The sequence below is a fragment of the Pipistrellus kuhlii genome, unplaced genomic scaffold (genome assembly GCF_014108245.1).
Source record: "Pipistrellus kuhlii isolate mPipKuh1 unplaced genomic scaffold, mPipKuh1.p scaffold_m20_p_50, whole genome shotgun sequence".
In the NCBI taxonomy this organism is placed as follows: Eukaryota; Metazoa; Chordata; class Mammalia; order Chiroptera; family Vespertilionidae; genus Pipistrellus; species Pipistrellus kuhlii.
In genome coordinates this window covers 58,209-70,825 of record NW_023425552.1, presented here as the reverse complement: position 1 = coordinate 70,825, position 12,617 = coordinate 58,209, and the positions used below count along the sequence as shown (strand labels likewise).

Genomic DNA, 12,617 nt, shown 5'->3' with positions numbered 1-12,617 from the left:
TACAGAGAGGAAGGCAGAGGGATAGAGAGCTAGAAACATCAATGATGAGAGAAACATCGACCAGCTGCCTCCTGCACACACACACACACCCCCCCCCCCCAATTGGGGATGTGCCCGCAACCAAGGCACATGCCCTTGACCGGAATCGAATCTGAAACCTTTCCGTCTGCGGGCCGATGCTCTATCCACTGAGCCACACCGATCTCGGCTGAAGCGTTTAAAGGAAGGTGATCCTGAGACCTTCAGCGGAGTCTGTGCAGTGAGCTGGCGGCGTGGGCTCTGGCCTGGAACCCCCACAGAGGAGGACGGTGACGAGGGACTTAGACGTGAGCACCTGAGTCACCAGAGGTTCGACGATGCTCTCATCCGGGTGCTACCCGGGCGGGGTCCTCTGTCCGCCCCGAAGGTGGGGTTTTGCTTCTCCCGGAGGCACGTTACAGTGGTGTCGTGGTGGTACTGTGTCTTTTCCTTTTCCAAATATTTTTTTTAATATTGATTTCAGAGACGACGGGAGAGGGAGACAGAAAGACATCTCAGTGATGAGAGAGAGAAGTGCCCCTCCCTGGGGATCGAGTCCCCAAGCCGGTCATGTGCCCTGACGGGGAATCGAACCATGACCTCCCTAGTTCATAGGTCAGTGCTCAACCACTGAGCCACACCGGCCGGGCTCACGGCAGTACTTCTGTCCTCGCCAGGTTAGAGCACTGGGGAGTGCGCCCCTTCTAGAACTTGGGAAGCGCCAGAACGTGTGTGTGTGCTGGTACCACCCTCCCCGTGCACCTGTTTAACTCGCACCCCCACCTCCGAGCCTCCACATTCAGGAGTGACTCAGAAAGCAAGACGCTCCTGATAAATGTACAGCCAGCACCTTCCCCACTGAACCCATTGCCCGAGAAATGCATTCAGGACCGAAACCGGTGTGGCTCAGCGGATAGAGCGTCGGCCTGCGGACCGAAAGGTCCCAGGTTCGATTCCGGTCAAGGGCATGTACCCTGGTTGCGGGCACATCCCCAGTAGGGGGTGTGCAGGAGGCAGCTGGTCGATGATTCTCTCTCATCGATGTTTCTAACTCTCTACCCCTCTATCCTCTCTGTAAAAAATATTTTAAAAAAAGAAATGCATTCAGGGGTGAGCATCTGAGTGCCTTGCCTGGTTCTGGGGCTCGCTGTGCACAGATGGCGAAGTCCCTGTGCCTGTGTGGTGGTGTGTGTGTGGTGGGCACGGCGGGGGCTGGCAGACAGATGGGGGTAGAAGGTAACCGTGTCCTTGAAGCTGCTGCCAGAAAGCGGACCCTTCCCAGGGGCCTCCCCTGGCCCTTTCACCCCGCTCCCCTCTCACCCACAGCCCGGCAGCCCGGCCAGAGGACCAGCCATGTCAGCAGCTCCGGGCCCAGCGCCCTCTCCTCCCTCTGGCGCGCAGCCACTCCTCCCCCGGCTGAGGCTGCCCTTTGGCCGGCTTGCTCTCCAGACACAGCCCCTGGCTATGGTCCTGTACCCGCCCCAGGGCAGAGGGCATGCCTTAGACACACCCCCCCCCCCCCCCCATTACCCATTTCATTCTTGAAGTCTGGGTCGGACTCATAAGTAGTGAACGTATCAGATAGGACTCCCAGCTCTACTCTCCCTTCCCCTCCCAGTTCCTGCTTTATTGTCTCACAGGTACAGACTGGACTATAAGGATCTATCATAGAGCTCCGTTTTTCCCCACGCTCTGCCCCTCTCTCTCTCTCTCTTTTTAAAAAATATATTATATTGATTTTTTACAGAGAGAAAGAGAGAGGGACAAAGAGTCAGAAACATTAATGAGAGAGAAACATCAATCAGCTGCCTCCTGCACGCCCCCTACTGGGGATGTGCCTGCAACCAAGGTTCATGCCCTTGACCGGAATCGAACCCCGGACCCTTGAGTCCACAGGCTGAGGCCCTATCCACTGAGCCAAACCGGTTTCGGCTACCTCTCTCTCTTTAAAAAAATAAATAAATAAATATTTTTATTGACTTCAGAGAGGAAGGGAGAGGGAGGGAGAGACAGAAACATCAATGATGAGAGAGAATCATGGATCGGCTGCCTCCTGCACGCCCCTCCCTGGGGATGGAGCCCAGCCAATGTGCCCTGACGAGGAAGCGAACCTGTGACCTCCTGGTTCATAGGTTAATGCTCAGGGAGCCACGCAGGCCGGGCCCAAACCTCCACCTCCACCTCCTCCTCCACTGCCCTCGGCACACAACCTAGAGAAAACAATAGATCCAGTTCCACCAGCAGCAGGGAAGTCAGCACTGTTCTGCTCCTGTCCGTTTTCATTAAGAGGCCCTCAGCCTAAACACCCATGCGTGGCTCGCACCAGATCCCTCCATCATTTTTTTAAAAATATATTTTATTGCTGGGACTGGTTTGGCTCAATGGATAGAGCGTCGGCTTGGGGACTGAAGGGTCCCGGGTTCAATTCCGGTCAAGGGCATGTATCTTGGTTGCGGGCATATCCCCAGTAGGGGGTGTGCAAGAGGCAGCTGATCGAAGACTCTCTCTCATTGATGTTTCTAGCTCTCTATCTCTCTCCCTTCCTCTCTGTACAAAAATCAATAAAATATATATATTTAAAAATATATATATATATTTTATTGATTTTTAAAGAAATATATTTTATTGATTTTTTACAGAGAGTAGGAGAGAGTGATAGAGAGCTAGAAACGTTGATGAGAGAGAAACATCGACCAGCTGCCTCCTGCACATCCCCCACCGGGGATGTGCCTGCAACCAAGGTAAAAATACATGCCCTTGACCGGAATCGAACCCGGGACCCCTCAGTCCGCAGGCTGATGCTCTACCACTGAGCCAAACCGGTTTCGGCTATTTTACTGAGAGGAAGAGAGAGGGATAGAGAGTTAGAAACATCAAGGAGAGAAACATCGATCAGCTGCCTCTTGCACACCCCCTACTGGGGATATGCCCACAACCAAGGTACATGCCCTTGACCGGAATCGAACCCGGGACCCTTCAGTCTGCAGGCTGACGCTCTATCCACTGAGCCAAACTGGTTTCGGCAGATCCCCCCATCATTTGCAGCCAGGAACCGGGCCTCGGGCTTAGCCTGACCCGTGGCTAAGGCAGAGGTGTGAAGCCATGGTTCTTGGTTGCTAATCAGTGACAGGATCAGGTGGCTCTCTATCAGCATGTTCTGGTGGCATCTTAGAGCAGGTGGAGTGCAAGAAATTTTCTGGAGATCTGACCGGTTTGGCTCAGTGGGTAGAGCGGCGGCCTGTGGACTGAAGGGTTCCGGGTTCGATTCCGGTCAAGGGCATGTACCTTGTTTGCAGGCACATCCCCAGTGGGAGGTGTGCAGGAGGCAGCTGATAGATGTTTCTCTCTCATTGATGTTTCTAACTCTCTATCACTTTTCCTTCCTCTCTGTAAAAAAAAGTCAATAAAATATATTTAAAAAGAAGAAATAAAAAAGAAACTTCCTTGAAATGTAGGAATGAAGCTGCTCGTGCAAAGGCTGGACTGTCAGCGAGTCCACCCCAGCTTGGGTTCCCTTCCTTACTGAGAACCCTAGCCGGTGTGGAACAGTGGGTAGAGCGTCGGCCTGCGGACTGAAGGGTTCCAGGTTCGATTCCAGTCAAGGGCTCGTGTCCGGGTTGTGGGCTCCATCCCCAGTGGAGAAATGTGCAGGAGGCAACCCATCTATGACTCTCATCATTGTTGTTTCTATCTCTCTCATCCTCTCCCCTCCGCTCTGAAATCAACACAAATTTTTAAAGACATTCCCTCTGATGGTAATAATAAATTTATGCAGAACCTTCTGTGGGAGAGGAGCGAAAAGTTGTAGAACTTCAGAGCTCCCACGTTTAATGACACGTACCCCCACACCTTCCGTCTGGAAAAACCGGATTTTGAGAACTGGGGGGCCAGAGACCTGTTACAGAACGGATGGAAAGCTCTAGAATCATGAGCCTGGGTCCCCTTTCAGCTCTGCCATCTACCTCCCTCCTACTTGGCTCCATCCTACAGAAGTTAGGGTATCCCCAGGGAGGACCCTGGGTCCAGTAACCACGGCAACGGACTGACTAAGCTTTCTCCTCTCTGCCCTCCTCCAGCTGGGAGGTGTCAGCGGCATTGCCCAAGACTCCTCGGAGCGACCGGGATTGTTTCTGTCGGCGGAGACACTGCAGCCGGGGATCTGGGACAGAGGAGGCGTCAGCCGGAGTGAGTGTGGGGGTCCCGGGCCACCTGCCTCGCCTGCCTTACCTGGTTGGTCTCTGAGGGTCCGAGGGAAGACGTACCGGCAGGGGTCTTCAAACTACGGCCCGCGGGCCACATGCGGCCCGCAGAGGAGTCTGATCCGGCCCGCCGGGTTTTTTGGGCAGTGAGCGCAGCCGAGGTGTTACAGCAGGAATTAGTAGTTCATATAGTCCGGCCCTCCAGCTCTCTGAGGGACCGTGATCTGGCCCCCACTTTAAAAAGTTTGAGGACGCCTGACGTAGAGGGTCGGGGTCTCCCGGGTGAATGACAGAGAGCGTAGATTCGATAATCTGGGGCTGCCGGCTCTTCCAGAACGCAGTCAGAAACAGCTGGTTTTCAGAGCAACTCCTTTCTCGCCCGGTTGAGTATAGAAGGGAGGACTGAATGAGTGCAAAACGTTCCCTCTGTTAAGAAATAGGATTTTATTAATGTTAAAGGGGAGAGGGAGACATTGATCAGCTGCCTCCTGCCCACCCCTAATGGGGACCAAGCCCTCAACCCTGACCGGGAACTGAACCAGCGACCTTCGGATGTATGGATGATGCCCAGCCAACCGAGTCACTCGGCCGAGGCCGAACCTCTTAACTCTTTTTAAAAAATATATTTTATTGACTTTTTACAGAGAGGAAGGGAGAAGGATAGAGAGTTAGAAATATTGATGAGAGAGAAACATCCATCAGCTGCCTCCTGCACACTCCCTACTGGGGATGTGCCTGCAACCAAGGCACCTGCCCCTGACTGGTATCGAACCTGGGACCCTCCAGTCTGCAGGCTGATGCTCTATCCACTGAGCCACACCGGTCAGGGCCGAACCTTTTAACTTTTAAACTGACCTCCGTTTTTTTACTTCTTATGCTGCATCCTTGTAAGAAACACCAATTTTTTTTTCTTTAAAAAAAATATTATATATATTAGAGAGGAAGGGGGGAAGAGAGAGAGATAGAAGCATCAATAATGAAAGAGATTCATGGATCGGCTGCCTTCTGCAAGCCCTCTCCTGGGGATCGAGCCCACAACCCGGGCATGTGCCCTGACTGGGAATCGAACCCGGGACCTCTTGGTCCATGGTTTGACACTGAGCCACCACAGCCAGGCAGAAACGCCAGTCTTGACAAGCTGGGGGCCGGGGCACCTCATCCTGGCGGGACCCCCAGGAGTGGCTGCTTGTCTGTGTCGTCCGCCCTCCGGCCTAGGCCCTCCCGTTCAGGGCACCCCAGTCCGCGGGCAGCCTGGGCCGCGCTGGCGGCCCGAGAGGGAGGGACGGACCCTGGGCGCCCGCAGCTGCGGGTTTGCTGACGCGCCGGGGCCTTCTGCTTTGCAGCGTGAGGAGCTACGATGGCCGTGAACAAGAGCCCCCCCTTGATGGACGGAGACTGCCCTGTAAGTAGCCTGGGTGCATGCGGTGCTGTGGGGGGGACCCCGGGCCGAGGAGGGAGCCTCGGGGGGAGGCGAGGGGGACATGGAGCAAGATGCATCTAGAGCCGTGGTCGGCAAACTGCGGCTCTCGAGCCACATGCGGCTCTCTGGCCCCTGGAGTGTGGCTCTTCCACAAAACACCACGGCCTGGGCGAGTCTGTGTTGAAGAAGCGGCGTCAGAAGTTTAAGTTTAAAAAATGTGGCTCTCCAAAGAAATTGCAATCGCTGTGCTGTTGATGTTTGGCTCTGCGGACTCAGGAGTTTGCCGACCACTGCCCTCTAAGAACCCCTGAGGACTCTGTCCGAAGCATTAAAGATGTCGGCTGTTTGCAGTCAGAATCTTTTTCTGGTTCAGATTTCAAACTCATCTGCAGGACAGGAGCTCAGACGCTGTGGCCTGGGTCTAGAGGCTGCACACAGCTCTTTGGCGGGCCTTTCTCTCAGCCTCCTACCCGTTGGACACGGCTGGGTGTTCGCCTCCCCCCCCCAGAACCACGTACCTGTGGCAAATGCAAAGCGAATCAGAGCTGGGGACCTTTCTTCTTTTCCTTTTTTAAAAAAAAAAATATTTTTATTGCCGAAACCAGTGTGGCTCAGTGGATAGTGCGTTGGCCTGCAGACTGAAAGGTCCCAGGTTCGATTCCGGTCAAGGGCATGTGCCTTGGTTGCGGGCGCATCCCGGTGAGGGGTGTGCGAGAGGCAGCTGATCAATGTTTCTGGCTCTCTCTCCCTCTCTCTTCCTCTTTGTAAAAAAATCAATAAAAATATATTTTAAAAAATAAAAAAAATATATATATATATATTGGTTTCAGGGAGGAAGGGAGAAGGAGAGAGAGAAACATCAATGATGAGAGAGAATCACGGATCGGCTGCTTCCTGCATGCCCCCTACCGGGGATTGAGCCTGCAATCTGGGCATGTGCCCTTGACCAGGAATCAAACCCAGGACCCTTCAGCCTGCTCTATCCACTGAGCCAAACCAGCCAGGGTGAGAAATCCTGTAAAATAAAAGGCTAATTTGCAAACCGACCAAACGGCGGGATGTCCAGTTGTCGTGATACTCGCTCACCAGAGGGAGGGCAGATGTCCAACACAGGAGCCGCCCCTGGTGAGCTCGGCTCAGCCAAAAGCCCTGAGCCGGCTCATGGCTGGCGAGCATAACGGTGGTACCAGGAGCCTCTCCCTGCCTCCGTGGCAATGCTAAGGATATCCGACTGCCCCCAAGTGCTCTCGGACTGCGAGAGGGTGCAGGCGGGGCTGTGGGACCCCCGCCTCAGTGCACGAATTCTGTGCACCGGGCCTCTAGGCTGAGGGACCGCCCCCCCCCAGTGCACGAATTTCGTGCACCAGACCTCTAGTGTTTAGATAAAGCCCCCAAGCTGAGATGGACAGAAGCTCTGCGCCCGACGGTGTCAGTGGGTGGGCTGGAGCCTGGTGGGAGCGGGCGCCTGGAGGCCTGCAGAGCTGGGCTGTGGCCCGTTTCCCTGTGGGGGGGCGCAGAGACCACTGAGACCCAGGCCGGCCTCACCATTGGGCTCTGGGGCCCTGGGGCTGCGTGAGGGGGGCGCGGGGGCAGGAGAGGGAGGTGGGGCGACTCGCACGCCTTTGCCCATCTCCCTCCCACGCCAGGAGCAGGAGAACGTGCTGCAGCGCGTCCTGCAGCTGCCCGTGGTGAGCGGCACATGTGAGTGCGTGCAGAAGACCTACACCAGCACCAAGGAGGCCCACCCACTGGTGGCGTCCGTGTGCAACGCCTACGAGAAGGGCGTGCAGGGCGCCAGCAGCCTGGCCGCCTGGAGCATGGAGCCCGTGGTCCGCAGGCTGTCCACCCAGTGTGAGTCCTCGTGGCCCGCGGGCCGCCCGCCGCCTCGCGCATGCTCCCTCCCTGCCTGCCCGCCTGCCCGCCTGCCCGTCTGTGTGTCCACCCGCCCGTCTGTCTGATGGTCTCCCAGCTTGCTGCTCTGTCTGCTTGCAGGTGTGTCTGACTCCGTGCAGAGCCTTCTCACCCGTAGACGTGGATGACAGGGCTATGGGGATGCAGAGCTGGATATAGATACTGCCCTTCTCGTCCATAGATGCCCAGCTGGCATTCTCCTAGGGCCAAGCAATTGGCAGGAGGCACGGGCAGAGCTGTGGGCGGTGGTGGGAGCGGGCCCCGTGGCGGGTCAGACACCCGCTTCGGCTCCACATGCAGCCACAGCACAGAGGCAGGGGCGCCGGGCACCAGGCTGGCCTGCCAGGGCTGTGGAGAGCGGAGGACAGGGAAGCCCTCGGGGTCCAGCTGCTGGTGGTACCAGTTCTTGACACACGGGGGCAGCAGAGGTCCTTGGGCTCCGTGATGCTCGGGAGGGAGCAGGGACGGGGAAGTGAGGGCTCCAGGCACCTTGCTGGGCACAGAGGCCCCCAGCGAGGTTGTGGCAGTGCCAGGAGGGCGCACCCCACCTCGGCCCTTTGCTTCCAGTCACAGCTGCCAATGAGCTGGCCTGCCGAGGCCTTGACCACCTGGAGGAGAAGATCCCGGCACTGCAGTACCCCCCTGAAAAGGTGAGCCCCTCTCTCTACTCTCCGGGGCGAGGGGTGTGTGTGTGTGTGTGTGTGTGTGTGTGCAGGTCCTGGATGCCGTGACCGGGAGTGTGTGCACAGGGCATCAGGACATATTTTTATGTCAAAATATATATATATATTAATATATTTTATTGATTTTTTACAGAGAGGAAGGGAGAGAGATAGAGCGCTAGAAACGTCTATGAGAGAGAAACATTGACCAGCTGCCTCTTGCACACCCCCTACTGGGGATGTGCCCGCAACAATGTATATATATGCCCTTGACCGGAATCGAACCTAGGACCCTTCAGTCCGCAGACCGACGCTCTACCACTGAGCCAAACCGGTTTCAGCTTAAAATATTTTTTAAAAATTAAAAAAAAGAAAAAGAAAAGAAAAGGCCCAGGGGACTGGCACCAATTTGGGCCCTGGATTAAGCAGGGCTGAAGAGGCAAAGGGCTCCAACCCTCCCGTGCCAACCGCCCCGCTCACCAGGCTTCTTTGCACTGGTGCTGCCTACTGAGACCCCAACGCGCCCGAGGGTGCCGACGTTCTATCCACTGAGCCAAACCGGTTTTTGGCTAAAATATATATTTTTTTAATATTTTTTTTAATTGATTTCAGAGCCGGGACCGGTTTGGCTCAATGGATAGAGCGTCGGCTTGGGGACTGAAAGGTCCCGGGTTCGATTCCGGTCAAGGGCATGTACCTAGGTTGCGGGCACATCCCCAGTAGGGGGTGTGCAAGAGGCGGCAGCTGATCGATGATTCTCTCTCTCATCGATGTTTCTGACTATCTCTCTCCTTTTCTCTCTGTACAAAAATCAATCAAATATATTTTAAAAAATTTGATTTCAGAGAGGAAGGGAGAGAGAGAGAAACATCAATGATGAGAATCATGGATCGGCTGCCCCCTCCTGCACGCCCCACATTGGGGATCAAGCCTGCAACCCGAGCAGGTGCCCCGACCGGGAATCGAACCGTGAGCTCCCGTGGTTCCTAGGTCGATGCTCCGCCACTGAGCCACGCCGGCCGGGCTGCCCTGGGCCTTGCACGTACCTGACCCTCCTCCCTGCTCCCCCCCTCCCCCCCCCTCAGATCGCCTCCGAGCTGAAGGGCACCATCTCCACCCGCCTCCGCAGCGCCCGGAACAGCATCAGCGTGCCCATCTCCAGCACGTCCGACAAGGTCCTGGGCGCCGCCCTGGCCAGCTGCGAGCTCGCCCTGGGGGTGGCCAAGGACACCGCGGAGTACGCCGCCAAGACCCGCGTGGGCCGGCTGGCCTCGGGCGGCGCCGACCTGGCTGTGGGCGGCATGGAGAAGGTGGTGGAGTTCCTCATCCCGCCGGCCAAGGACGAGTCAGGTACCTGCCTGCCCGCGGGGGCTACTAGGCCCTCCCTGGGGGGCGAGTTGGCTCCTGGGAATGAGCAAAGTGGGCAAAGGCCCATCCAGCCCCTGCTCCGGAGCAGGGGAGACCCCGCGGGGTTTCTGATGCGCCCATTTGCATGCGGGGCGGGGGGGGGCGGGGAAAGTGGGGGCCCCGGGGTCCCCATGAGCCCGTGGAGCTAAGACAGCAGCTGCAGCCCTGCCCCTGGCCCAGCCCAGCTCTCCCTGCACCTCTGTCTGACCCGCTCTCCCTCCTCTCCCCGCGTCTCCTCCCCAGCCCCCGCGCCGGGACGCCCGCAGGCCCAGAAGCCCCCCAAGGCCAACCTCAGCCTCGCGAGCAGGGTGGGAAACCTGGCCAACACCATCTCGCAGCACACCCTCCAGACCACCAAGCAGGTGCTGAAGCAGGGCCACGCTCTGGCCATGTGGATCCCCGGGGTGGCACCGCTGGTGAGTGTGTGCCCTGAGCTCTGACAGCCCTCCCCGCAACCCCAGGCCAGCCCCCCACCCGCTCCCCACAGCCTGGGCTGGGACTTCAGGTCTAAGGACGCATGCTGAGGGTGGTGCCTTGCTCGGTGGTCTGCTCCACCACCCATTCTCCCACTGGGTCCCTCTCCCTGCATTTGGGCCTCTCGCTGTGGGCCCTCCCACCTGTGAGAGAGCAGAGATCCCCTCCTTAACCCCCCCACCACACACACACACACACACACACACAGGCCCAGCTGCTGGCCAGGCCCTAGGGCGTGTCCCCTGTAAATAAACAAGGCACCATCCATCCTGTAGGGGGAGCTTCAGCGAGGCCGTGCCCCGCCTGCTCCCAGGTTTCCGATCTGTACCCCCAGCACCCGAGGCAGAGCCCCCTTTCCTAGGCCAGGGAGGGGCAGCGTCCCTCTTCCCCCATCTCTCCGCGTATCTCGGCAGAGACGGGCTGGATTTTTAGAAAACATGTTTGTATTGCTTTCAGAGAGGAAGGGAGAGGGAGAGGGAGAGAAACATCAACGATGAGAGTGAGCCTTCGATCCGCTGCCTCCTGCAGGCCCCACTCTGGGGATCGAACCCACAACCCAGGCTGGTCACACAGGCCCTTTGATCACTTGCCACTCGGAGAGAAGTTTTAAGGGCCGTCCCCCGGGGCCAGGCCCTGTGACCTGCCCTCCCAGTCCCGCGTTGGCTGCCGGGACTGTGACGCCAGAGGCCCCTCCTCCCCCCTCCTGCCCACAGAGCAGCCTGGCCCAGTGGGGGGCGTCGGCCGCCTCGCAGGTGGTGATCCGGCGGCAGAGCGAGGTGCGGGTGCCCTGGCTGCACAACCTGGCCGCCGCCGCCGCCCGCGCCCGCGAGGCGGAGTGCGATGACCAGACAGACAGCGAGGGGGACGAGGCCAAGGAGAAGGAGAAGGAGGAGGACTCGAACTCGGAGGCCGAGGAGCAGCTCAGCGAGGTGAGAGGGAGCTGAGGGCCGCACAGCCCAGACGAGGGAGAAGCAGGACCTCCATGCCCTTCTCGCATGGACCACCCCGACAGCCTGTAGCACAGTCAGGGGCAGAGATTGTCATCCCCGGTCGCAGATGAAGATAGGTTCAGAGAGGGCAAGCAACCCGCCCGAGGCCACACAGCACCAGAGCCAGGGGTCCACGTCCGTCCCTTCCCCTCTAGGCCTGGGGTCGGGGGAGGGGAAGGGCCAGGGACGCTGCAGGAGGCCCTGACCGTGCCCTGGTCCCCAGGTAGCAGCCCCGCCCGGCCCACAGGGCCTGCTGGGCACCGCGGTGCACACCCTGCAGAAGGCCGTGCAGGGCACCATCTCGGCCGTGCTGTGGGCGCCCTCGGCCGTGCTGGGCACGGCAGGGAGGATGCTGGGCCTCACGCCGGCCCCCGACGCCGCCCCGGCCAAGGCCAAGAGCAGGGCCATGTCGCTGTCAGACGCCCTGAAGGGCGTCACGGACAACGTGGTGGACACGGTGGTGCACTACGTGCCGGTGAGTCCCACCCGCTGGCCCCGCTGCCCTCGGGGCCCCGGGCGACAGGGGGACCTCCTCCCGGTCCGAATGGGGGTCCCCGTGGCCTGGCCCTCACCCCTCAGCACCCACCTGCAGGACCTGGGGTCACTCAGGCAGTCACCTCATGGCAGGGCTCACCCTGGGCCCAGAATGGATCCAGGCGGGGATCGCTGACCTTGGCTGGGCAGCGTGTGGGCCCCAGGGTGGGTCAGGAGAGCCACTGGCCTCCCACTGAGAGACCCCAGAGGAGGAGCCGGGGTCTAAAAGCTGCAGGAAGGTCTGCCTTGCCTTGGTGCAGTAACCCCCACCCCCATGCACCGCGGGCCCCTCCCCCCCAGCCTGCCACCCCAGCCTGTGCCCCGCTGCTGGCTGATCCTGGGTGATGGGGGGACCTCGGGGGGTGGGCAAGAGGCTCTAGGCCAGACCAAACCGACACCAAACCAGACCCTGAGGCGGCTGCCTGGTCTCAGCTCCCCAGGTTGTCCCTGATGGAGCCCGAGAGCGAATTCCGGGAAATCGAGGAGCTGAAGCGCAGGGCATCGGCCGCGCCCACCTTTTCGGAGCCCTCACAGCGCCCAGCCCAGCACCGGGGCAGCCTGCGCAGCGCCCGGGGGCCCGGCCTGGAGGACAGGGGCGACCTGCCCACGGCGATGAGCTCCACGTTCCCGGCCGTGCCCCGTGAGAAGGCGCGCAGGGTCAGCGACAGCTTCTTCCGGCCCAGCCACATGGAGCCCATCCTGGGCCGCGCGCAGTACAGCCAGCTGCGCAAGAAGAGCTGAGCGCCCGGCCCGCCCTCCGCCGCCGCCTCTGCCGGGCACCCGGACCCCGCACCCCATCTTTCCAGCATCCTTTGGGGGGGGCTTAGTCTGCAGCCCATTTTTAAGAAAGATCGGAGCAGCCACCTGCTTTGATTCTGTCCCCTTTTGTTTTTGTTAATCCCCACCTGAGGATATTTTCCCACTGATTTTTAGAGAGAGTGGAAGAGAGAGGGGGAGAGGCAGAGAGAAACATCGACGAGAGAGAAACACGTGGGTCGGTTGC

The 12,617-nt window shown here is 58.9% G+C and overlaps 1 protein-coding gene across 2 annotated transcripts in view; it reads left to right on the top strand.

Moving 5' to 3' along the window:
* PLIN1 (perilipin 1) overlaps window positions 1-12,617 on the top strand; it is an 18,156-nt gene extending 5,539 nt beyond the window's left edge. The window contains exons 2-10 of one of the 2 annotated variants that reach the window (XM_036415525.2): window positions 4,095-4,203; window positions 5,561-5,619; window positions 7,284-7,488; window positions 8,116-8,198; window positions 9,296-9,560; window positions 9,861-10,033; window positions 10,805-11,020; window positions 11,304-11,555; window positions 12,047-12,617. In XM_036415525.2, coding sequence (XP_036271418.1) covers window positions 5,575-5,619; window positions 7,284-7,488; window positions 8,116-8,198; window positions 9,296-9,560; window positions 9,861-10,033; window positions 10,805-11,020; window positions 11,304-11,555; window positions 12,047-12,355 — 1,548 coding nt within the window. In that variant the 5' untranslated portion in view covers window positions 4,095-4,203; window positions 5,561-5,574 and the 3' untranslated portion in view covers window positions 12,356-12,617. Of the gene's footprint in view, window positions 1-4,094; window positions 4,249-5,560; window positions 5,620-7,283; window positions 7,489-8,115; window positions 8,199-9,295; window positions 9,561-9,860; window positions 10,034-10,804; window positions 11,021-11,303; window positions 11,556-12,046 lie in introns of both variants that reach the window. The other variant, XM_036415527.2, reaches the window with a different exon arrangement.